At 42.9% G+C, this 27,101-nt stretch overlaps 1 protein-coding gene across 3 annotated transcripts in view; it reads right to left on the bottom strand.

Moving 5' to 3' along the window:
* Positions 1–13,581, bottom strand: part of LOC125433260 (testis development related protein) — a 42,238-nt gene extending 28,657 nt beyond the window's left edge. The window contains exons 1-2 of one of the 3 annotated variants that reach the window (XM_048497780.1): positions 13,345–13,581; positions 12,646–12,829 (exon numbers count right to left, since the gene is read on the bottom strand). In XM_048497780.1, the coding sequence (XP_048353737.1) occupies positions 12,646–12,756 (111 nt within the window). In that variant the 5' untranslated portion in view covers positions 12,757–12,829; positions 13,345–13,581. Of the gene's footprint in view, positions 1–12,645; positions 12,830–13,242 lie in introns of all 3 variants that reach the window. The other 2 variants (XM_048497772.1, XM_048497764.1) reach the window with 2 other exon arrangements.
* Between the last annotated feature and the right edge of the window lie 13,520 nt (positions 13,582–27,101).

Raw genomic sequence — 27,101 nt, 5'->3', positions numbered from 1 at the left:
TATTCTCTCCTATTGAACACTCAAACACTCATTTGGTTGCACAACACTGGCATACATTTTCATTTAAGAATTTCTTGAGTGGTACAATCGCAAGTGTATAGTTGGCTAAAACTTGAAGATATATTCTATTGAGATGAAATCAATTACTTCCACTTCCTACCAGTGTTAAAAGATACATCCCTGCCTTAAGTTGGACACCTCATGCACCTAGTGTTGCTTGCCCACCCCATATCAGCTTGGTTCAAATATAATGCCAAGCTATGGTTTTGACATTGCCAAAGAACCCCAAGCTTCAATGTCCTTTTCATCCTCCTCCTCCCTTCTCCCCTCATATTAGTTCAAAAGGATGCACTAAAAATAGTAACTGATACACAATAAACAGTGCACTTCCTCCAAAGGTGCTGGATTTCCAAAGATCTCAGCAACAATCACTACTACAGCCTTGTGTTCAGAAACTTCAATTCTGGCCACAGGACCTCGCCCTTAAAGCCAGAAGTCATTAAAAGCTAGTTGATTTTTTTTTTTAAAAAAAAGGGAGGCATGAGTAAAAACAAAAGTTTCAGATTAAACGTGTGAGTAAAATTATTGTTTTATAACAATTTGTATAATTATTTCAGAGTTCAGAATTTAGGACTAGCTGTAATGATTTTAATATGTGTGTGTGTGTGTGTGTGTGTGTGTGTGTGTGTGTGTGTGTGTGTGTGTGTGTGTGTGAGAGAGAGAGAGAGAGAGAGAGAGAGAGAGAGAGAGAGAGAGAGAGAGGGGACTGGTTGATTCTAGCATGTGCATGTGGGAGGGCTGTCCTGAACTGGATGAAGGTGTCAGAGAGTCAGAGATAGGCAGAGTCTGCACAGGTCAAAAACAGCACCCCAGGAATGGTAAAAACACTGTTCCAGGAGTGCTGTTTGCACGGTTGCCGCCTCTACATCAAGGCAGCGGCACGCTTCCCCCCCTCCCCACTGGGGCAAAAGTGCTGTTTCCCTGCCTCGCTCAATGAGTAAGGCTTTTGGGAAACAGTGTTTCCCAGCCTGTGCCACGCAAACGGCACCAGGTTGAAGGTGCCACTTTTTTTGGCACCTCCATTTTTCTCTACACTTACCTTCTTTCCCTGTGGAGCTCTATAGGGACAGGGAGACAGGCCCACGCTGCCCTTCGACCCCTGGGGGTTGGAGAGCAGTGTAGGCATGCCTCCCTGTCCCTGCAGAGCTCCACAGGGAGAGAAGTGTGGAAAAAGAAAATGGAGGCGCCTCCATATGCATGGAGAGCACCTCCATGAGCTTCTGTGGCACCTACTCTGGGTCAGCCTCCCACCTCAAGTTTTTTTTTTTTTTTTTTTTTTAGACAGCCCTCGGCTCCACTCATGTGGAATCCACCATAGAAAAGAAGGTGACAGGGGTTCAGAGTGAAAAGACTGAGAGTGTCGAAATTCTAGTCAGAGAGAGTTAAATCTCTCTGTGATCATAGCCGAATGTGCTCGGGCTTTTAAGACCCAGTGTGCCTAAGCTCAATGTGTGACCAAAAGTCAGTGTTAGGATTTCTGAGTGAGAAGTCATGGAGTGTCAAAGCTCTATGAGAGAATCAGTCAGAAAGTCAGAGTACACAGAGAAAATCAGAGGCTCAATAAACTGTTAAAAATAAAGACAGAGAGTCTGAGATAACTATGAGACAGAGAGAGAAGCCGTCAGAAAGTGTCAGAGTGAATTTATGTTGAGTAAAGCCCTCAAAGTGTACGTTTGTCTCAGTTTGATTTTATTTTGTAAATATTTTACTTGAAACCTTGACGTTACCTATCAGTTATAAATAAAATATTACTTTGCTTGAAGAAGTATTGGAATCCCACCCCATTTTTCTTAGGACCACGCAGCCCATCCACTTTGCTTTATAAACTTGTACACACTACCAAAAAGAGATAAAGGTTTTTTTTAAAAAAAAAATCACATTCCTGTTGGCAGCTACCATATGGGGATAAGGGAACATATATTAGTTGGCACTTATGATGAAATTTTATTCATAAAGAAAAAGGAGTGGACATTGCATTTGGTGGCTGCGGGTGGTAGGGTCACTGCACTAACTGCAAATTTTGGGAAATGTGCCAGGCACAAAACTAGAGAAGGTGCCATGAGAACAGTATTTTGTACTATTCTTTTTCTGGGTTTTGTCCCAAATCTTCATTTTTCAAAGTAAAGACTCCAAGTCTTACTTGCCTTCTGTTCTGTTCTCTATGTTACATGACATCATTAACCTCATTAGATGTATTTTGCCAAAGTATACCTGGAAGCTACTGATCCCCTCCCTCTTCCTCAGGGTCTCTCTTGAGATTCCTCCATTTAACATAAAAGCTAGTGTCAAAATTGTATTAAAGACTGTTAAACACATTAATTAATATACAGGAAAAACTCCACAGTTAACTTATGGAACATTCACTGAACAGATGTAAGTTGCAATTAATGAGAAACATGTCTCTGCAGTTCTACCACTTAAATCCAACATAATATAAGATCAAACAAAAATTGGTTAAACAAAAACATCAATAAAATCTAGCTGGTTTTATATTTTTCCTTTCTTTAAGGATCGGGAAATCAAGTTGGCAGCCCATCCTCAACATACATAATTAAAAGTTTGCTTTGAAGACTGATCTTATTACATTCTCTTTAAAAAAAATTTAACTACAATTTAGTGTATTACCGGCAGCTTTTACATATTACTGCACACCAGTTAGTACATTCTCAGCCTCCTCCCCTTAATAGTTACATAAATAGTTTTTTTGGGAGGGAGGGGACTAATTACGCAGATGGAATAATAAGGAACTGGGATGATATCTTTTTATGGAAAATAAAGATACGAGGCTGTGATCCTGGTGGCTGTAGCATTGCTGTGGCAGACTGTTAGCTATTTTAATTATACTTACACTAAAAAAGATAAAACATGACGTTCTGCTGTCCTTGTGCATGTAGTAGCGTGGAAAGTGATTCCACAAATGCTTCCTTAACCGCACGTCTTCCATGAAGAGCTCACTGCCACAGTTCTCGGGCACAGAGCGCTGCACACAGTCTATATAGTTTTTGCATTCTCCTGAGAACATCTAACAATGTATCATTTCCCAAAGCGTCCTATGTAGTACTACTAGTGCTTTTCTAGGGGTATCCTGAATGCTACATTCCCAGGAAAGATGCTTCCAGAAGAAGAATGGGAGGCCATGCCATGAAGTAATGGACAGGCTGTGATGATGCACATGCCTGCAGCATGGCAGTAAACACGATATTTTGTGGAATAGTTGTACCTACGCAGGACAAATATATATAAAAAATGCATAACAAAAATGAGGAACATGAATGCTAGATGGGGGTTACACTACTGCATAGCAGTACGTGTGAACAAGATCTCGGAGTACAGGTTTGTAAGTTAAACATGAGCAGCCAGTGTAACGCAGTGACAAAAAAAGGGTAATACAATTTTGGGGAGTATCAACAGAGGCATAACTTCTAAATCGCAAGATGTCATAGTCCTGCTGTACACCACATTGGTCAGGCCTCACCTGGAGTATTGTGTACAGTTCTGGAGGCCTCACTTCAAAAAGGATGAAGACAGAATACAGCAGGTGCAGAGGAGAGTGATGAGGATTATCAGAGGCCTGGAGACCAAGCACTATGAGGAAAGACTGAGGAATTTGGGAATATTTAATCTGGAGGAGATTGAGAGTGAGATGGGTCAATTCCTCACTGGTCAAAAATCACGTGTTAACAAACTTAACAAACCCGGTTTGGGGAAGACTTACCCATGGTGTTCTGGTTGAACCAAGTTTCACCGCTGCTTCTCCCCCTTAGCGCGCGCTTTTCCCGGACCTGGATGGAAGTAGACCTTTTGAATGAAGCCGGGATCAATCCGGATTTGAGGGGAGCAGTGGGGAAGATTGGCGGCTGAATTTCCTGACGTTGTGTGTGACGTGAAACCTCCCAGCCAATCAGGGCGCAGTGAACTGTGCGCGATGTGTGCATAGCCCTTTTTTAAAAAAACGTTCAGAGCCGAAATCCATGTGTATATGTGGAAACATGGGGCCGGTTTTGAATGATTTTTCCCTGCAAGACAGACTAAACGAACGCTACACCTCATATCCACATGTATATGAGGAGACAAACCGAAACAGAAATGGGGCATTGCTTTAAATGCCCGTTTCCCTGTTTGTGCTTACAGTTCTTCTGCGCATGCTTGCGCAGAAATGGATTCGACTGGTTGAAATTTTAAAAAAATTCCCACCCCAGCACAACACGGCAGCCAATCAGAAAAGCCCCTGAGTGGATCGCGCTGCAGATCCACGACCAGTGGGGAGTTCTGCATGGCTCCTGTGTCGCCTGGAGCAGGGGTAGTTTGGTGACCACAAGCTGCAGTGGGGACCTTGAAAGTACGATCAAAAGGTCCCAAAACAAAGCAAACCAGTTTGTATCTACTTCAATTTTTGTAGTGAGGAATCGACCATGATTTCTCTAAGTATTTGAAAGGTTGTCACTTAAAAGAGGGTAGGGAGCTGTTCCTATTGGCAGCAGAGAATAGGACTCACAATAATGGGTCTAATTTACAGGCAAAAAGGTTCTGGGTGGATATTAGGGGAAAAAGTTACAGTAGAAGTTGTTCAACAGTGGAATCAGCTACCTAGGTAGGTGGTGAGCTCCCTCTCACTGTCAGTCTTTAGGTCATGGCTGAACAAACACTTGCCTGGGATGCTCTAGGCCCGTGGTGGCGAACCTTTGGCACTCCAGATGTTATGGACTACAATTCCCATCAGCCCCTGCCAGCATGGCAAATTGTAGGGGCTGATGGGAATTGTAGTCCATAACATCTGGAGTGCCAAAGGTTCACCATCACTGCTCTAGGCTGATCCTGAATGGAGAAGGTTGGACTAGATGGCTTCCATAGCCCTTCCCAACTCTACACTTCTATGTTTGCACTGTTATCATTTTCTACTGTTTGTTTAATAAAAACAATAAATTCTACATACGCAACAAAGCATTAAAAGCTCAGAACCAGCACCAAAACATAGACCTTATCAATATAACACAGTCTTATTTCCACCAGGTGTGGCAAAGGAGAAACCTTCATGCCCTTTGGACAACAACCATAAGTCAATTTATTACATCAGCTTTGTGTGATGACTTTGATACGATGCAGTTTTGTACAGAGTTCTGGTATAGCCTCACAAGCTAAACATCTGTGTGGCATCCAGCCAGCACCTTTCACAGGATCTCACCCAATTCCTTCCTTTCTACAGCCTCCATTCCATATGGATTTTGTCCATACAGGTCCCAGTATGGCTTTGTAGCAGTCAGAGGCAACCACACCAACTTTTGACATCAGAAAGCCAGTTGGCTGGATCCAACGTTCAAGTGTTTATAAGATAAATATTTCTTTTCACTACATGAGGATGAATTCCTAAAACTGTCATTATGTGACAAATTCAACGTGACAAATTCACCTCAGAGTGACTTTCAGTTGCACAAGATTTGGCTTTTACAATAAGCTGTAGTTGGAAAACAAGGAATAAAGTTCAGAAGTGAAACAGTATAATCAGCATGACAAAGTAGACAGTTATGATGCTAATTTCTGCCCAAATTTGGGCACGTACATGGAAAATACTTCTGACAACTGTTGGACATTGTGGAATATTTCCCATCATGTACCAAAGAAAAGAGACTGAGTGTATGATTTGTTTCAAACTGCACTTGGTCAGAAATGATATATAGGCGATGCAGGGGCCTGAATTTTGATGTGGTGGATTTCACTTCAGTCTTCACACAGGCTTGACATGGTAGAGCTAGCTACATTTGCTGAAGCTTGGCGCATGTGGCACAGAAACAGAACTTTAGAACAGTTTTAGCTAAGTAAGCAGACAGAGGATTACCGCAGCTGGTTCAAAGGAGAACGTGGAACAAAGGTTTAAAAAAATACAGTTCTTGGGTTTTGAAAGGTAATCTGAAACTTAATTCTGTTGAACCACCAAAAGCATAACAAGATTTTTAAAGCCTGCTTACAACACAGGAGCAGAAAGTTCTCCTTTCAAAACAACATGTGGCTGTGTCTTATGCTAGGAGCATAAGCATCAGCAACATGGATGGAAGTTGAGACAAACACAGATACCTGCTACTACTCTGGTTTGATACCCACTATGCAGGCTACACAAGAAGATGTGATTTAGTGCTACCTGCTCAACTGAAGAAAAACAAGCTGAGCTTCACTCACTACTCAACGTAATGATTGACTATCAAACTCAGCCAAAAATGTTAGATACCTGGTTGAGCAAAAGGCAAAAGTATCCAAAAATTCTGGCTGGGCTTGGAATTCAATTGCTGTACAAGAGGACAGTGAGTTTCAGTTTTCTTGCTTTCTGCTAAAAGAGGAAAATATTCTATTTTACAATTACTGTCTAGCAAGGGTTTTTTAGGAAAGTCAGTCCAGAGTTCTTCCTTGATCTGGCTGAACTCATCTGATTCAAACAGTAGCTCTGTCCTGCAAGCCATATATTTGTCCAATTATGCTTGCAATTAGAGCTCTCAATCTGCAAGGATTTGTATATACAGATCCAATGAGCCCTAGTATTGCCCCTTTTTAATAGCCAAGGTCATCATTACAGCACTTTCTAACCAGTAAAAGTACAAAATTGTATATTTAAAATCTCATGCCATGCATCTACGTACCGTCCACTATAGAAGCTAATAAACAAAAACTTTAACAGGAATGGCAACGCATGAGTCTACTAAGACTAAAGCAAACAGTTTTCAAGCGCTTACAACTTGTAATAAGTTTATTATGTTACAAAGCAAATATACATTGTCATGTATGATTGAAAAGATTGTTGAAATTACTCCAGGAACAAGAAGACAAAGCAGAAAACATACGATACATGATTTTTAAAATGTTCCTGCTGCTTGTATAAAATTAATTTTAATTTTAGTGAAATCTTTTTAGTGCCTCCCAAATATACACCCTCTCCTCCCCTTCCTTGATCTGGAATAAATATAATTAAAGTGGGATATGAGGTTTTTAACTGGGGAATGTCACAATTTTTTCCACATTTTCTAGTAAGGTATGTGTATCTGAATATACAATGCAGAATTCAAATCTGCTCTGAGAAGTAAAAAGACAGAGAAATGTTTCTAGGCCAAAGCAGGACAAGACAACATAATCCTGAGGCACATTTACATTTTTTTAAACTCAAGAATAACACATCTTTACGTGAACTATGGAAAAGTATTCCGTCCCATTTTTAAGCCAAAGTTTTCTTTCTAAGCCTCTCTAAATTAAACCCTGTTCCTCCTTAAAATCCAATGTATCTTTTCCCTTCCCTACTTGTACACCCCACTCAATCTTCCCAGTGTTTCCAGTCCAGTGTAATTTCTCTTTTCTGCCTGGACCCAAAAGCCTATGCTTTCTTCTTTTTCTCTCTCTCTCTGCACCACAAGTTCAAATCCTGCTTTTTCTCTCCATTCTTCTTTCTGCCTTTTTACAATCAAATTCTTTCTCTGGACCCCAAATTTTGTTATCTTCCTTTAATTTTTGTCCATCTCTTGGGTCTCTCTAGCTCTTTCTCTCTGCAACTGCGAATTCCTCCTTCCTTCAAACTCTTCTATTTTTGTTTTGTTTCTGACCCTCCCTCCCCTGCCCCACCTTTAGCGTTCAGAGGCAGCATGCAGCTTATTCATATGTTGAGGGTTAGCTACACTAGGCTGGATAAAAAGGTACCACCTCCATGAATCCAGCAAGAGGGGGAACAGAGGGAGGGAAAGAGAGAGAATTAAACTGTTTCCAGGCTTTATGATGTGACAACTTGATTTGCATATCACATTTCCAACATTATATAGGTCACTTTCAATCCACATCTGTGGCTAGGCTACTACAGCTATCCTGGTTCTGTCCTCCCCAACCCTTCCAATAAAAAGGGGAGCAATAAACCCACTTTTGGTAGAATCACATGACCTGACGTGAAGAAAGACTGGCCAAATATGTAGAGACCTAGGGAAATTCCAAGTTGCCAAACAGAAAAAGGAATGTAGCCCAAGGCTGCCCATATATGTTCCAGACTTCTGAGCTTAAGTCCTTATCCTGGAACACATCACCGATGTGTTGTATGGGATATCACAAACCATGACACTATGATAGTGCTGCGGTACTTTTTTGTTGGTATTGCCAACAAACATTCTGATACAAATATTTAGAATCAGAGGACCGAAAAATTGAAGAATGCAATCATCCTATCAGCTGTTTCAACCACTGGGAATACCTGTCAAAACGTACTATCAAATTCAAAAGCCAGTTAAATCCCAAGGGGAAAATAGGTGAGATGTATTTGGTGCAACAGACTGTCTCAACAGAGTGCACTACCCTAGGGGTATCAAACATGCAGCCGGAGATTCAGATCACGCCCCTTAAGAAGTCTTATCAGCCCCACAAGTCAGTTGAAGCAAAAACCTCCCTCTTGCTGCCAATCTGATGTGGAAAGTTCACTGAATGCTAGCCAGTCCAGGCACCCACCCATCCTCCACTACCAATCTGTCCTGGTGAGTCATACACACACACATCCCGTTCCAATCTGAGCTAGTGATCTTGCTGTGGACTCGCCAGCTGAGGCAAACCCCCCATTCTTATCTAGGCTAGCAAGGCTAATGGGCTCACCAGTTGTGTTAATCACCTCCCCCAGTGCCGTTATGGACTGGCGAGAAGGCTGCGGACTTGCAGCTGAGGCAGCCACCCTCCCTAGTGCTGACCACCTCCCCAGTACCATTCTAGGCTAGCAAACCTACTGCACCCTTGACAGATGAAGCAGCCATTGCCTGCAAAACAAATTTAGGTCATACCCTGCCCTCATAACATATGAGTTCAACACCCCAGCGCTAGACTCTGTTCCAGTTTTCCTTAGCTGTTACCTACAGTGGTACTATACATGCACACACCAATTTTAAATGGAGAGACTTTCTCAAATAGCATTCATGGGATCCCAAATGACCAAGAACTGCTCAATCACTCCAAAACAATTTTGCCCTGCCTTTACTCCAAGGAGGTCAAAGCCATGTCCCCTTCTTCATTTTAAGGATCACATTATTTATCTATCAGGTTAAAATGATAATTTAAAACTTACAATTAACATTAAATATTCATTTAATATACAAGCACAACAGGCAATGACAGCACTATTGTTATCCAAGGATTATAGTGGTGGCGAACCTAAGGCACTCGAGATGTTCATGAACTACAATTCCCATCAGCCCCTGCCAGCACGGCCAATTGTAGTCCATGAACATCTGGATGGCCAGTTGTAGTCCATGAACATCTAGAGTGTCAAAGGTTCACCACCACGGCTTAGGATAACAATTTTTGCTACCTAGAAAAGAAAATCTATCTGATGAACAAGATATACTTGATGACTGCATCATAATATAGTCTTTTATTTCAGTGTATCACTAGAGGAATGCAAAGAACCCCATATTTTCCCATGAATGTCTTTGTGCTACACCATACCAGCTCCATAGTAAGGGGTCAATTCTTAGTGGTGATATCAATTCCTTTCATTAGTTTATAGGCTTTAACTACGCAACCTTCCATCTACTTTTTATAGCATGCACACTTCAGTTCTGACTTTAAAATATCAACGTTCTAGTTCCCTAATGTTGTTTAGGAGGCAGCCAAGTATCATTGAAGAATCAAATGTTAGAATTTCAAACTAAACATGCAACACTTCCAAGAAATACCTTAGATTGGAAGATTGTTTCTTTAACATTTTCTAGCTTTCATCAAATAAAATAAGCCTATTTTTCTCTTCAATTAGTTTTTTTTCAAAGACCTTTCAAAAAGAATCCCATTCAAGAAAATTAATAGGATTTACGGAGGTAACCAAATCTACAATCCAATTAAGATGATGTTTTCAGCCAAACAAACTTCAATCTAAGATCTTTTCCTTAAAACATGTTGTGAATTAGGTCACAAAACAACAAAGTCAGCACACTATAATGGTCAGAGCATTACAGTAGGACTGGATAGACCTGGCTAAAATTTCTGCCCTTGGGCTCTCTAAGTGCCCCCAGCCCAGTCATTTCTCTGTCATCCTAACTTACCTCACATTGTTGCAAGAGTAACCCACAAGAGGACGATGCTTGCCTGAGCTCCCTAGAGGAAGGACAGTAATAAAACAGATACTCTGCTAGACTATCTTTATCAAGAAATTCATTATGATACAGAATTACTCCATGTGTTAAGAGTTAGTGCAGTCTATGATGCATAGCCTAAAATAAAGTGGTGCAACTAAGTGAGTGATCATATACTCGGAATATACCTGAACTAATGAGAAAAATTAGAAAAAGACAACTGAACAATTTGCATAGCAGGCACAAAAGTGATTTTTACAAGTGTTGGTACATTATGGGCCTCCACAGCCACTACAACAGTTCTCTTTACAAGGGATCTAGAGAAGGGAATACTTTGAACAACAGCAAAGAGGTACCCTGATCAAGCTTTAATCACAATACCAATTACATGAATGTTACACATGACTAGTTGGTTCAGAATGGGAATGTCAACTGAATCCAGTAAAAGTAATACTATACAGATAGATAATATTAACACGTTGCTGCATTCCTCTACATGCAGATCTCCTTAGCTACATTAAGGTAAGTGTGTAGTATCCCTGGTTATCAATCTCCAGGTGGGGCCAGGAAAACTTTCAGAATTAGAACTGATCTCCAGTCTTCTGAGATTAGCTTTCCAGGAGGAAGTGGCAATTAAGTAGGCACTATGGAGTATATGACTAATGGAAGGTCTGGAGTAGCTAGAGGACAGACGCTCTAGGACAGCGGTGGCGAGCTAATGGCCCTCCAGATGTTCATGGACTACAATTGGCCATGCTGGCAGAGGCTGATGGGATTTGTAGTCCATGAACATCTGGAGGGCCATAGGTTCGTCACCATGGCTCTAGGACCTCTATTTCTCCTATGGCATTTTCTGATTGAACCTAAAGAGAACTCTGAAGCTAAAAAAAAAAAAAGATTGAGCAACACATAAAAGATAAGCAGTAACCTATACCAGCATGAATATTTAGGATGAAAAGATTAGTATGACATACAGAAGCCTATAGTATGTATGTATGTATGTATGTATGTATGTATGTATGTATGTATACAGAAGCCTATACAAGTGATGCACAGTGGGAGAAAAGTGCTAAAAAGAGGGACATTTGAATTTAGATTGGAGGAAGTGATCTCAAAGGAAAGGGAGGAATTGGCAGAGGTGATCTTTGATTTGGACATGACATCACATCACATCCTGTGTGATTCCCCTCTCTAAACGCACTGCCTTCAAATCTCCATGAATAAATCTGGAGTTGGCAATCCTATTTATTATTATTTTCATTCTATTTTTGCCTGTTTATGTGCACTCCCCAAGTTAAAGAAGGTACATAAACGGTTACATCCAGATTCAGATTAAATATTTCTTAATTCAAAATAATATTCATCATATTCAAAATAACATTCATCATTAATATAAATTCTGCCTTAATCAATTACCAATCCTGTCTTTAAAAGTTTTAAATATGAGAAGTGCCTTTACAGTTTTCTACTGCTCAACATTCTAAGTTTCATATTCAAAAAATAGGAAAGTATAACTTTTTTGGATAATTCTTGCTTCTTTAACATGATTAGACTTTTGGCTTGGTACTGTATTTATAATTAAGCAGCAAACGTTATGCTTCTGGCGCTTATTTCACAGAAGTTTCACATATAGATGGAGATTCTTTGAAGCATTTCAGTTCAGAATGTACATCAAACAGTCAAACATTCAAGTCATTTCTTTTATTCCTCTTTCATACTCTTCTTTCCAAAACATTGTGGAAGAATAAGATACCCATAAAATTTACAAAAACAGTATGCCATAATGATAAATTGTAGCAAGTTTCAATTGATAAAAGTGCAGTATGTAGATTTTACATTCACAAACATGCCCAAGAATGCTGATTACAGTACTTATGTACTTGGTGAATTCCACTAAAAACAACTGTGGAATATACAATATTAAACAAGTTTTTTAAAAAAGTCTGAGTCAAAACAACATGTTCTTGAATATCAACAACTGGCAAAATGTAAGAAAATTCCCTTTCCAAAAGTAGTTTTTGTTTTTTTATTATGAATGTTACATTTCAACAAGCCTCTATTCTTTCTCCCACTTTTTTACATGTTTCACTGAAGTTATGTTGCTACTGTCTATGCATTTGTTCAGTGCCATTAATAAAAAGAACTATGCTTGAGAACAGAGGGAAAGGTAAAGAGACCAAAGTATTCTGAAACAAAAGCTCCTGGGCTGTGGGATCCTAACACTGCTGAAGGAGGGGGGGTGGGGGTTAGAAAACAGCTTCCTAGAGGCGATTTCAGAAAACAGCAGTAGTTCATACCAGTTCCTCCTTGCCACAGAACTCATTATTAAGGCATCCAAGAGGAATGGAAAGTGATTACTCAAAATGTCAGATCAAAGATAGAAGCATCAAGGTCCTGGCATGGGTAAAGGAGGAAAGAGAGACTGTTCTACAAAAGAATGAAAGGTGACAGGCGGCTCAGCTGCAAAGATACTAAAAATACTGCAGTGCACAGAATCAGTACTATGGAGTCTTTTTACCTGGGCTGAAAAGGTGGCTGCTGGTGAAGGTGGAGAATCATGTGCATGGCTCTCTTCCTCCTCTGGAGAATCATCCAGGAGAACTTTGCCAGTCTTGTTGAGTTTCCACATTCTCAGGGGATGGCAAGGGGGAAAGGGGGAGGGGAGGAGAAGCGGCTTTATGGGGGCCCCGTCTTATTTATTCCTAAGAAGTGGAGAAGAGAAAGAGGGTAAAATGCGGTGGGAGACCCCTATCCAGACACAACAGAGTATTAGCAGAAACACATGGCCAGGGGAAACGGGCAGGCTGATACAAGTGTGAGGGCAGAGCAAAGGCACCACACACGTGTGGGAAGGAGGAAGAGCAGACAAACAGAGGCTCCGCATCGAAAGGGCTGGGGGGCTCCAGGAGCATCCCCACGTGCATCAGCGAAGTAAACTAAGCAGCGCAAGAGGGCTGATGGCCCAACAACCACCCAAACTCGCCAGCGCAAACCAGGCTCCGTCCACGAACGGGGCAGCAACCCGCTCTGCGCTGCTCAGAGTATTGCTGATCTCCAGCTGCAAACCAGGGAGCCGGGGAGGAAAATGAAGCCAAAGGATGAGGTCGCCACAAGCCCTGATGCTGAAGCCAACCCCCGAGGCTGGCCACCGCCGCGCCAGCCCCTCCGTCCAGCCTCCTGTCCCTCCTCGGCAAAAGAGAGGCGAAGCGGGGCTCACCTGGGACCTTCCCTCCCCGCCGCTACCACCGTAGCGCGGAGTCTCCGGGCGGCCGCTGCCATGTTTGCGGCTCACTGGGCGGTGGGAGGGCCGGGGAAGGCGAGGCGGAGGGCGCGGGCTTGCCTCGTCGTCACGGCAACGCGGCCCGGCCAGTGGGGCCTGCGAAGGGAGCGAGGCCCGGCCTCCACCCCGCCTCTCCTTCGGCGCCCCTCGCGGGTCAAGTAATCTCACGGGCTCTGCCGAAAGCAGGAGGTTTCACGTTCAGACCTTCTCTCGGGCTCTGCCCCCCCTCCCCCGACACACACACACACACACACACACAGCGCAACAGACACACACCCCCACCCCACCCCGGCTGGCCCGGAGAAGAAACTGCCTCGCGCACAGGGTCACGCCTCCCACTTGCAGGGAGAAAAGATTAATCTCTCCGACCCACGAGCCCAGACAGACACGCGCTTCTTCCTTTTACAGGTGGAACATCACCTGCAGAGAAGAAGACCCATCCCTGCACTGAAGCGATAATAATAACAGTAAATAATACTCAGCCTTTATTGGCATGGATTTCAACAGTACTACAGTACCATGATAGTAGATAAACAGTATATGAACAAATGAATACAATTTAAGCTTTCATCGTTTCAAGCAGGACATTTGCAGCTGTCTCACAAGATGTCAAACCGGTACTATTCAGCCAGTAATGTAGGCTGAAATAGAAATACTTTAGTGGACTCCGTTGCACTGGAGCAATATTTTTCTAGAGGAACTTGACCTGAAGATCGCATTCGTTGCTCCCGCCCCCGCCCCCGCCCCCGCCACCCCGTTTTGATCTTTTTTCAAAAAAATCACCAAATTGTGGCGCCTTTTATTGAGATTTCTAGAAAGGAAAGAGACCACGAACTGCGTTTCTCTGCAAGCCGGCTAGCTATACTTTTGGGGAGGGTGTGTGTGTGTGTGTGTGTGTGTGTTTTGAGGAGCATTCAGGATTTAGGGCATCCCTTCCTCTCCCCCTGCAATAACTTCGGAGAGCGAGTTAGTTCTTTTAGACTGCTCACCCAGCATTGAGGACACAATCCTAAATTTCCCCACTCTCCCCCTTTTAAAAAACTTGCCACATAACAAATAGAAAGCTAACCTAACATGCCCATGAGGCTCCAAGGTCACTTTGAATGTATACCCTGAGGATCGGTGTATGGTATGCATCTATCATAAAGTTGCCTTTATTGGAAAGCTGTTTTCTGGCTTCTTGGGGGCGGGGGGCTGGGGGGGTATTCAATAATAATGTAGCATGCTTAACAGTGAACTAAAGAACCACAAGTCAACATGCATAGAGGGCAGGGGGACTGTCTGACCTTTGGTATCTGCTGCTGTGTGCTTCTGTAATAGGAAAATTCACGCGATAGTCAATTAATCATTTATTACTTGGATCTTCACAAGCAATACTCACACAGAGTACTTTATTAAAGATTAAAAAATTGAATTCTGCAAATATTAAAAGCAGAATTCTAATCATTTTAAGTGCTCTGATGACTTCATTGTGTCCACCAAAATGAATGGGACTGAAAAGTATTTAACTTTGTCCAGCTTAACTCCATGCTGGGATGCAATCATTTTAATACAGACATTTTACAGGTTTCCAGTTCATGAAAACCTCAAAAAACAAAACTGCATTTTCAGCCATTAAATTAGTATTAAATGTAGCATCTTGCAGCACAATTGTTGCTATGTTTTGGCCATCCCCTTTTTTTCCTCATTCAGTCCTATCGTTAAATTGCCAGGAAGCCCAAAAGTCAACCTGTATTGTTTTAAAATATACAAGTGACTTTCAAATTAAATTTATATTATTACATTTTTATTTCCTTTTTAAAATGTTCTTGTAAACAAAGTTTTCCGACAGTACAGTCCTATGCAGGGTTCATCCAGTCTAATCCCAATAAAATTAGTGGGCGTAGACTGGGGCACTTCTGCATGGGATTGCAATGTGAGTTGAATGTGCAGTCTCATGAGGCCATCTCATTTCCACCTCTAATTTTTCTTCATCTCATATTTAATATTTGCCTTGAAAAGTTAAACCATTCCCTACTAGAGATAAACTTGTTTAAGTGGGTGCTAAAATGATAGTGTTATATCTGGTCACAGTAACATGTAAGCTTACAAAATCTTTTTCTTCCAAGTTCATAAATATTTTGCCTTGGGAGAGATAATTTGTTCCTTTGGGCCACATTCTACTTAGCTGGTGAAACAGTATGATTGGCCAGGCTGTATCTTCTCTAGTTAATATCGATGCTCCAGACTTCATGGGAAATGGGTGTTTATGCTAGGTTTGTAGCAGGTAGTGTTACCTTAGATAGCTGATAAATAGATGTTGTTTTTCTTTACTGCCAAGTCCAGAAACCTTCTCCCTATTATGGGAATAGGTCAATCTTGCTGCCAAGGTAACATCTGTGAATGTAAGGAGAAGGCTATGTTGTAAGTCAATGGCTGAAGGCCATGAATGACTTTCCTGCCTTTTTTTCCCTGGAGCAAATAACTCCAGGAGGTGATTTAAGTCAGGAAACTAGGAGAATAATTTAATCCCACTGCCCATCTGCTGCAGCCCCAACCTAAATCCCCCAACAGCTGCTATTATCAGATTTATTTTTTTTAAAAGGAGAACATTTGCTCATAGGTCATTCAATATATCTAGTTTAAGACAATTTGAACCAAGATCTCCATGCTCCAAATTATCATCATATCAATTTGATCCAGCAAGTATTCATGGTTAAAGAGTTCTATCAAAAAGTACTTTAGATAACCACTGAATATCACATAGATTGCATATTTTATATAATCAAGATTAACCATTTTATTCACTGGCATAATGCCCATTGGGCAAGGTGGGCAGCTGCCCAGGGCATCACCTTGTGGGGGGCATCAAAATGCTGGGTTCATTTTTGGGTATTTTTAATGGTTTTCCATTTTTGGCCTGCAGGGGGCGCAGTTTTTAGGCTAGCAGCACCAGAATTTCAGCGTATCATCAGGAGACTGACCTTATGCTACCCCCCTAGTTTGGTGAGGTTTGGTTCAGGGAGTCCAAAGTTATGGACTCCAAAGGGGTGCCCCTATCCCCCATTGTTTCCAATGGGAGCTAATAGGAGATGGGGGCTACAGATTTGAGGGTCCATAACTTTGGCCCCCCTGAACCAAACTGCACCAAACTTGGGAGGAATCATTAGGGAAGTCTCCTGATGAGACCCCCTGAACCAAACTGCACCAAACTTGGGGGGAATCATTAGGGAAGTCTCCTGATGAGACCCCCTGAACCAAACTGCACCAAACTTGGGGGGAATCATTAGGGAAGTCTCCTGATGAGACCCTGAATGTTTTGAGACTGTGCCTTCAAAAATGTGCCCCCCCAGCCTGCAACCCCCATTGACAGCATTGCAGAAAACTCAATGCAGAACAAAGATTCTTGGGCAAATTTCGGGATGTTCTTGCAGGGAGGGCATTCTTGGACGTATCAGCACCAGAATTTCAGGGTATCATCTGGAGACTGTCATGATGGCACCCCCAAGGTTTGGTGCAGTTTGGTTCAGGGGGTCCAAAGTTATGGACCCTCAAAAGGGTAGCCCCCATCTCCTTAGCAAAGAATGTGGGATGGGGTGCCCCTTTGAGGGTCCAAGGGCAACTTTGGACCCCCTAAACCAAACTGCACTAAACTTTGGGGGTACCTTATAAGGACAGTTTCCAGATGATACCCTGAAATTTTGGTGCCGATACATCCAAAAATGCGCCCCCTGCAGGAACATCCCAGAAATTTGCCCAAGAATCTTTGTTCTGCATTGAGTTTTCTGTATTGCTGTCAATGGGGGGTTGCAGGCTGGGGCTTTTCTGAAGGCACAGTCTCTCAGCTTGTGGTCTCATCAGGAGACTGCCCTGATGATACCCCCCAGGTTTGGTGAAGTTTGGTTCAGGGGGGCCAAAGTTATGGGCCCTCAAAACTGTAGCCCACATTTCCTATTAGCTCCCATTGGAAACAATGGGGGATGGGGCACCACCTTTGGGAGTCCATAACTTTGGACTCCTTGAACCAAACCTCACCAAACTTGGGGAGTAGCATAAGGACAGTCTCCTGATGATATGCTGAAATTTTGGTGCTGTTAGGTCTAAAAACTTCAACCCCTGTAGGCACCAATGTTCTGGTGCAAAAAAATTTTTGGTCGTGGTGGAGTGGCCGCCCATGGGGGGCAGGCATCCAACTCAGGTTTTGCCCAGGGCTACAGTTTGCCCAGGGCTCCCTCATTATGCCCCTGGTTTTATTGAAAGATGGTTTAAGGAGAGGAAGGTGCAGGCCAAAATTCTCAAGAAGAAAGATACAGGGAGGCATGCACAGGCTCTCCGTTCTGTATACTGATTGGTATTCTGCAGTGTGAGCGTGCACTCTTAAAGATCTACCAGGGAAGGAAAAGAATGGAAGAGGCTTCACTGAGCCATATGGCAAATCCTTTCCATGGTTATAAAAGCACCATGAGGGTTATGAAGTATACTGTAAATTTGTTTCAAAATCATGAGATCCAACTAGTTTAAATCCATTCAATGGCTAACACATGCACCATGGGAGTTTTTGGAACAGCAATCTCTGAAGACCTATGAAGGGCTGCTTTTGAAAATCTCATCAGTTTCAAAAGCAGTGCTGCTTTACAGCATGGGGAAACTGTTGTCTGAGAAAAACATGTCCACAGACCTGTTGTTTGGTCCAGGTATTCTTGTTAGTGCTGCCAGCTCCACGTTTGCGCATGGGGGGGGCGTGGAGCATGAGGAGGGTGGGGTTTGGGGAGGGGAGGGTCTTCGATGGGGTAGAGTCTACCTTCCAAAGCAGCCATTTTCTCCAGATGAATTGACCTCTGTTGCCTGGGAATCAGTTGTAAATCCAGGAGATCTCCCGACTCCAGCCATGACTTGGAGGCTGGCAACCCGAATTTATTGACCCAAAGGCACAGATAGGTTCAGTCTGAGCTAGAATTCTTTAAATGGAGATCACCTGACATTTTTTTCAGATTGCAGTCTTTTTACTGGATTGTTATCTCAAGAACTTTCAAGGTTAGAAGGAGGAAGAAAAGCGCTTTATAGAAAAGCTATTTGTCTCCTCTTTCTGATGGAAAAAACTCTTCTTCTTTTTTTCTTGCAGCAATACAATAGCTTGCAGCAGGAAGATATCCGATTCCAAAGCTGTAACATTTTTATGTACAGCAAAATGGTTGCTGGTTCAGGATTGACTCTCATTCCTCTTAGGTCTCAAATCAATATACTTTTTGGAAGATATATGAAAAATATGTGGAGCTTTTATAAATTGATAGCTTCCCTGAAGCTGCTCAAAGATATAGAATGCTGGAAGAAATGTGAGAGGATATTAATTAGTGGTTCAGGATAAAGTTCTTAATACCTTTCTAGATTGACACAAGGGCTGACAACTGGTTCATTAGTTTTTGTTGACCTATTATGTTACTTTTAGTTCAGTCAATCAATGGATTAAACTTAAACAAACATGCATATTGTCCAAATCTCAATATAGATTCCTTATTGAGATCCTACACAGCCATAAAGTAAATCCACAGTTTAATAAACAAAATTTTATTTGTTTGAAAGAAAAGTGCATCTTGAATAGTTGGGCAGCCCAGTCCACAAGCCCCCGGTGACTGGGGACAGTGCTGCTGCTGCGCCACCACACCATTTCCAGAGGGCTTTTAGGCAGCACAGGGAGGCAGAAAAATGTGTTTTTTAAAAAAAACCCTTCAGTTGACTGAAAGCCCTCCAAAGGGCTAAAGAGTTATGCAACCCGAAAAGTCTCCTCAGTCACCCGAATCCCACCCCCACAAACCATCTGGCCACCTAAAGCTCTCTATAGGGCTACAGTGCTCCTAACGTGAGGGACACGCCCTAGCCCCCCACCCCCACTCCCCACCCACGCTGGCATTTGGTCAGATGCTAACGTAACTCCCTGGTGGCACCCACTTCCAGGTTTCACCACCACAGAGATATGGGAGGGGGCCGTCTGCCCTCTCTGCCTGTGGGCTGCTTTCATCAGCCCATTCCCCCCCCCACACACACACACACACAAACATATACAAAGGATTGGGCTGTTATTTTCATTTCTTACTACCTTAATATGTAAGAACCAATTTTTAAAAAAGTATGCCCTTAATGGCTCCGCTGATTAAAACTGGTCTGAACTGATTAACCAAATATAGTTTTAGCTGATTAATCTACCAATTAAGTCAATTAAAGATTGTAACCCTAGTTAATATGCTTTCAGTGTTAATCTCATGAATATCGCATCTCTATATTCCATCAGGATGGAAGGCAGAGTGAAAAAAAGTGTGTTGCAAAAAAAGGACTAGCAGCACAAAAAGGACTTTGCGTGAAATAAAACATTAGAGCTTGCTAAAATGGGAGATGAATAAAATGCTCCAAAGGAAAAGGATAAATATTGAATCGTGGAATCTTATGCCAATAAAGGCTTGATTGACTGACTGATTGGATTGTGGAATCAAATGAGAATTATGCCTGTGTAAAATATTGCACAAGATGAACTGCTCAATGAATAAACATACAATGGCTCTTTGGTGACTTACACCTGAAGAAAGAGATATGACACTTTTTAAATAAAACCTGAGCTGCAGTTAGTAACACGTTTAGAATTGAATCTGGGTTAAATATACTTCCATGCTATAAACACCTACAAATGAGCTTTACACCTGTGTACACTACCCAAGTAACGTTAACAGAAATATATGAAGAGCTGCATGGAACTTGTAGGGAACACCTAATTTCCCTTTCTCCAACTCTGTCTTTTTTCTGAAAGCCCACATAGCCTCTCCCCTTTCCCTGCTTCCTTTTGTTTTTTACCCTCCAGCCAACCTTCCTTTAGCTGTCTGGCAGGGAAACAGCTTTCCCTTCGTTGTCTCCCAGGGAAAACTATGACCAAGTTGTGCAGTGTGGTTCACTGGGCCCAGTTCTGACGTAGGAAACCCAAAATTACATGCAGGGGACACCTCCAGATAGGTTAGGCTGAGAATGTGTGATTGCCCCAAGGTCGTCTGGAGAGGTTCCAAGGCAGAATAGGGATATGGGTCTTCCAGATCCTTGTATAAAATACTTTATACTGCACTGTTTTCATGGCGTGGTTGCTGTTAAACTGTAGCGAGCAGCTAGGCTGCAGTCATGATTGTTGCATGGTAGCAAGACTAGTTGCCTGGGGATTGCCAGCAGCCTAGTCCAAATAAGTCTTCCCTCAAATTCCAAACCAGCCTTGTTGGAAAGGACCCTGTATCTCCCTCTGCCTTTGCCTGACAGAAACAAAGCCTTGAAGGCTGGCAATATTCTTGTGGCTGTCTGGTAACATCCACTGAGAGCATTCATTTATGAAACGTACAGATGCTGCTTCTATTACTGCAGGGCTATATGGCAGTCCCTTTCTTCAAAGTGAGTAGAATTACACAACTTCTTATAATTTTGGGAAACCAGGTTTGTTCAGAACTGTAAACCTTTCCTTCAGTTACAAGATGTTATTAAGGTAGCAAGTGAAAAGGTTTTAGCTTTGCTGAGGTAAGTTTGGGTTTGTTGAGGAAAGTTTTGTGGTGAACAAGACAAATATAGAAATCACTGAGGAAGGCCAAAGAAGATTTATTTACAGTTATTCCTACCTCATCATAACAGACAATAACACGATGACACAGAAAATATTTAGAAACTCAGAAATGCAGAAAATATATGTTTAGTATTGGATAATAGGAACATATTTTATCTTTTAATACCATAAATATACACAATTTCTTTTTAAAAAGTTAAAAGAAAAGAAAAAAATCAGACTTATTCTCTGGTACAAAGGAAGGGCCAAATTTTTTTACACAGATTTCCAGATTGTGGGGGGCACTGCACCCCTAACCCCAGTGATGTGGAAGAGATAACTGTGTTTACAGGTTGGTTTCAAAGAACAGATCAGCAGCACAGATCTCCAGACAGTCAACGGAGAACTTTGGTTAAGGCACATAAATTTAAACTAGTTATGGCTTCAGAGTGTGGTCTGATACTGGCAGGTACAAACAGGCTTTCACTGACTAGCCTCTAGGTTGATCATTTCTCACACACAGGATTCTACCTACACCATCCTGCTATTTCCCAAGAGTCAGACTGAATGGTATGAGTCTGCTCATTACCCAAGACAAGTTTAACAATTGAATAATCTGTCCTCTCCCTTTGATAGAATTAAGCCTCTGCCAAGCTACCAGGGAGATCTACCCTTCAAACTGTTTGCTGTCTTGTTGAGACAGACCAAAACTAACACTGCACCCTCCCTGAGGCAGATCTCAACTAACTCTTTCTGTATTTCTCTCCAGCATTTCAACCCCCCCCACCACCACCACCACCAAAGGGTGATTGAATGGTAGAACAGCAGTCCCATAGGCTCAGGGATGAAACAGCTGAGTGGCTGTTTTTGCCTTCAGAGGCAGTGTATTTCTCTGATCAGTCACGGTGGTTGTGTGTGTGCTTTAAGATTTCAGATTTTTCTGCAAACCTGGAACTTTTCTTAGGTTTGTAGAAAGATTCTGTCTTGTCTGTCCATAGTCCAGTCTCTGAATTTAAATATCCACAGATGAGGCCACACTGAGAAAGATATATTCATAATTTCCTAAATGGAATGAAGTCCCATGTTTTCAATTAAAATGCAAGCAAAAACCATGCCTAGTGTGATTTAGGGTACATTCCGTTGGCCTTGCACCCAGCCTTCTGAGAATATCAGGTTAGCGCTATGTTAAAAGGCATTTCTCAGGTGATAGTTCTACTCACAGTATGGGTAGAAAGGGTGGGTTCCCTTCCTCCAGTGTCAGAGTTGGGAGTGGAGCCCTGCAGCAGTATGGCCAGCAAGGGGGTTTCACCTGGCTTTGCTCCCAGATGGCAAAGGTACATGCAGAGGCTTGTGCCCAAGGAAGAACCACTGATTTGCCATTTCTGGTTTAGCCCCAGTAAGTGGACTGGGGAAAGGTTTCCACTGGTCAACAGACAGGTAATCCAATGCTTGGATCCATGACCTGTGCCCAGCCTATACTCCATGGTGTAATCAATAAAGCTGTGACTGACTCCATCTTGATTTCTGTGTGCATCTTTCCCTCCTCGCCTCCTCCCCTGCCCTTATGACCACAATCATGTTTACCTTTTTAAATATTTTTGGGCAGAGCAGTGATTTATAGGAACATTATCAAGATTTTAATAACTTACAATATGAACCCAGCCTGTAATGGTTACTGTATGTTAATATGATACAGTAGTCAAATATGATAAGGTAAGAGGGGGCCACTATCCACTTACCTCTTCAAATCGCAACGCTGCAGCGACCCCGCAGTGAAAAACCTCCGCGGCTTCTGACCACGGAGACATTTGTTCCCCACAGGAAAATTGCGCGGGCAGCAAAGAGCAGAAGTTCCATGGAAATAGGGGGAATAGAGCGTTCCGATTGGCTGGAGAAATCTGGCGTCCACGCGGCCATCCGAGGGCTGGTCTCCGTCTCGATTGGCTGGAACGCTTTGAAGTTGTGGATTGGTTCAGTAAATGCGTCGCGTGCGTCGCAGGAACGCTCATCAGAAAGGCGCTGCACACCTTCTCGCGAGGATCGAAATGAAAAGCAAATATTTCAGGGCAGTAAAAGCGAAAACAGAAAAACGCACAGAGACCGTTAGGAACCGGACATGTGTCTTGAATGGGCGCTTGCAAACCCGGCAATAAACCTGTGAGAGCTCGAGCAAGTAAGAAAAAAAGCAATGTTGAGAGCGCCTTTGTTGTGTACACGTCTCAATCTTCCGCGAAAGATGCAATTGGGTGTCAACACGTGTCTACGTCATCAGCTTACAGCGCACTTTTAGACGGGGACACCCCTTAACTTTAACAAGATGGCTCCCTGTTCCCTGATTGGCCCGTGGAGCTGCGGCGTCTGGCACAGCGTAATCAGCCCGTACAAGAACAGCCGAGGAATTCGCCCATACAACTCTCAGCGGCACCCGCGGGTTTTAAAAGTTGCTGTTTTTTAGCGGAGCTTAATTTGCCGCTACTGTAACCAGGAGGCGGGAGAGAGGTAAATCCCTGGCAGCCGCGCAGTGAGCGCCGGAGATGTGGGGAGCATCCAGGACCCCCGTGGCTTTTACAGAGGTGACCCCGCGGCTTATGGTGAGTGGATAGTGACCCAGGGTTAATCTAGAAGCAAACGAACAAGTGCTAATGGCCTTGACAATTCTTTCAGCAACAGCAGCCAACGCTAGCAATACTATTCAGTATTATCCTTTGTGTCACTTCTGTGAACTCCCCACTTATTATTGCAAGCAATCATAGCAATGAGCTACAGATAAGTGTCAAGATTTTGAAAAGGAATTGCTTTCCAGATGACATTTTCACTTTTTCTCCTTACCAAGGTTTGCTCATTAAGAATCATTAAAAACAAAGAATGAAAGGGAACATTTTTAGCTATGTTCCTACATAGCTACATTTTCCTGATCAGAGAACCTGAAGTCAGAGCTTGTGTTCTGTATAAACATAAATAGCAACTCCCTGGCAATTACCAAACCTAAGGAAAAAATTCCATTTCTTGCATGGATCATACATTTAATGAATGTTTTGCTTAGCGAGCTTCTGTTATAAAACAATCTGTTCATAAAGTCCAAGTTTTCTCTTGCATGCTACAGGAGTGATCTTCGTGCTCCTTTAAAGATATAGTATAATTCCAGGTGCTCTGACCTGGGTGGCCCAGGCTAGGCTCATCAGATCTCAGAATCTAAGTAGGGTTGGCCCTGAGAAGTATTTAGATGGAAAATCACCAAGGAATACAAAGGTTGTGACATGGAGGCAGGCAATGGCAAAGCACCTCTGAATATTGCGGGATCACCATGGATTGGCTGAAACGGGCATTTTACACACACATAATTCCAAGTGCCCTGACCTGGGTAGCTTAGCCCAAACTCATCACTTCTTGGAACATAGTGTGGTCCCAATGCTTGTCAGTGAGTCCTCCAAGCAGCTAAGATTCTCATATGGGTGTCTGCATATCTTCGAATACAGCTTTTCCAAAACAAATTTTAAAAATGAAGAAAACTATATATTGCCAGAATTGGCAGAAAGAGCTGAGTACAACTGTGTACCTTTCAAGCTGAAAAGACACCCAGGATCAGAGCCTGCAGAGCAAATGTCCTGTGGTAACCTTCAGCAAATGAAGGTAGGGAGAATCCCTTCAGAAGCAACAAAATGTTTGGCACAAGTGGAGGGTGAAACTGACCAGAGAGCTTACCGGTCAGGTGGGAAAAAGTCTCTTCCCTCTTCTGACGCCTATGTGGTCTGCAAAACAAATGAGGGGCAGCATTTTTTAAAGATGTCCCCAGGATGTCTTATTTGTGCTGTGTGGAATGGATCTAAGATGAGATGATAGGATTCAGTCGATTCAGCACTTTCATTCGCACTGAATAATGCACTTTCAATAATTGCACTTTCAGCAATAATTTGCAAGTGCATTTTGCCAATTCACTCAGTAAAATGCAGTTGCAAAGTTCATTGAAAAGAGGAATGGAAGTGCATTGTTCAGCATGTCAAGAGTCAATTGTAGCACAGCCCCAGGAGTATATAGACCAGTGGTGGGATTCAGCAGGCTCGCACCACTTCGGTTGTTAAAATGGTACTTGTAAACAACCAGTTGTTACATTATTTGAATCTTACCACCGGAAACGGTTGTTAAATTATTTGAATCCCACCACTGATATAGACCCCAGTAAGGGAACTCAGTTCATAGTTCACGATTTATGGAGCTAGATTAGGATTACTAACCTCCAGGTAAGACGCAGAGTTCTCCCAGAATACTACTGTTTGCCAGACTACAGAGCTCAGTTCCCCTGAAGGAAATGGCAGCTTTGGAGGGCAGACTCTGGCATCATATCCCAGCTGAGCTCCCTACCTTCTCCTCTCCAAAGTTTTCCCTCCCAAGTACTGCTCCTAAACCTCCAGGAATTTCCCAGGCCAGATTTGGCAACTCTAAGATATATCTGTTTGTCCTTACGTTTATCGAACTATTTAGCCCAAAAGTATGAGCTTCAGCAAACGAGCACTAAATTCCAGTAGATAAGGCTAACAAATACAGGAAGGAAGTTTATGACCCTGGACTTTCTGAGCACTTACTGATCAGATATTCTACCTCAGGAATCCATCAACACACACACACACACACACACACACACACACACACACACACACACACACACACACACACACACACACACACACGAGTCCTAACTCCCTCCTTTCTGTAAGTAAAGCAGCAAGGGGAAAATGCTCCACAAATGCAAGCAAAGAGGCAGGGGGAATCAAGACTCTTAGCATCTTCCACCCTCCCCCCTACACTATGCTAAGGTATGCAGACTCATCTTGTTTCCCATGGCTCTAGGATATCTCAAAGGTGTGTGGTAGTTCAGCATTTTTGTGTTACTGAACAATCTGAAAGGTATCTTCTAGACTGAATACACTATGCCAGCCTGTTGTCTGTAGACTTCCAAACCTGGGTGAGTTCCCGTGAGAGAATGGGTAGTATCATGGTCTAGATCAGCGGTCTGCAACTCGTGGCTCTGGAGCCGCATGCGGCTCTTTCAGCCTTATACTGTGGCTCCGCATGACCTGGAGGTTGGAGGGCAGCGTAGCCGTGTCCCTCCAGAGCTGCGCTGGAAGGAAAGGTGAGTAGAGGGGCTGAACGGGAGGCAGCTCCATGCGGAGCCGCCTCTCCAGTTTGGTAGATCTTTGGGGCCATGGAAAATGGGTCCAAATGGCTCTCTGGGAGGTAAGGTGGCTGACCCCTGGTCTAGATACCTACAACAACCTCCTCCAGATCTTCTTTTGTGGTCTCTGGTGTTGCTCTTTGGAGTCAGAGATTTGGGTTCTTGTTCTGTTGCATCTCTCTTTTCCATAGAACATTTAATTCTGTTATCCAGTTTCCCAAAGGTGGACTTTTTCACATATAGGTTTCATTCACATCTCCCAGAAGCCCCAATCTCATTTTCCCCACTGATTTTTTCCCCACTGATCCATCAGTCAGGTTAGTCAGGTTAGCTCCCCCCCTCCCCCCAGTAGCCTTGTTTCATTCATTTTTCCTCATCTGTAGGGCCTCCATCACTAGCAAAAATGCTTATTCTCACCAGTCAGACCCCAATACATACATGGTATGTGCAATGTTCTGTCCTTGGAACTCTTGGTAATATAGCAGGATTGGAGCCCTTCTCTTGCAGGCTTGTTGTCTATAGGTTCACTGGATGATGGAAGACTCTGACAGGGAGTGGATGGAGACTGTGCTTGGTAGCTTACTTGTGCCATGTATGTCAGAGGACATTTTGGATGTGTTCCGTGCTCCCATCCTGGCATTCCATTTGGTGTGTGGTGGCTGGTGGCTTTCCATGTCCAGAAGTCATCAATGAGCACCATATTTCTGAGTGGTGGTAGAGTCACCAGGAGATCTGTAAGAGATGCTGAAGTTCATGCTTCCCTTGTGATTATTGTGTGTTTGACTTTGCTGTGGGCAACGCATAGGCATGCTGCTATGTTAAGTCTGGTGCAAACACTGACAGAGTAGACACTGTCATAGTGGAACCTTTGATTTGGCCTGTTTGAGCATTTCTTCTTTCTGTGGTTCTCCCTTCTGCATCATTGGTTTTTTTGTTTGAGGGCCTCCAAGAGATTCAGATTCAGTAGGGGAATTATGAAGCCAG

Source organism: Sphaerodactylus townsendi, linkage group LG01 (genome assembly GCF_021028975.2).
Source record: "Sphaerodactylus townsendi isolate TG3544 linkage group LG01, MPM_Stown_v2.3, whole genome shotgun sequence".
Taxonomy (NCBI): Eukaryota; Metazoa; Chordata; class Lepidosauria; order Squamata; family Sphaerodactylidae; genus Sphaerodactylus; species Sphaerodactylus townsendi.
Note: the sequence above shows the minus strand (reverse complement) of the source record. Positions and strands in the feature narration are given on the sequence as shown.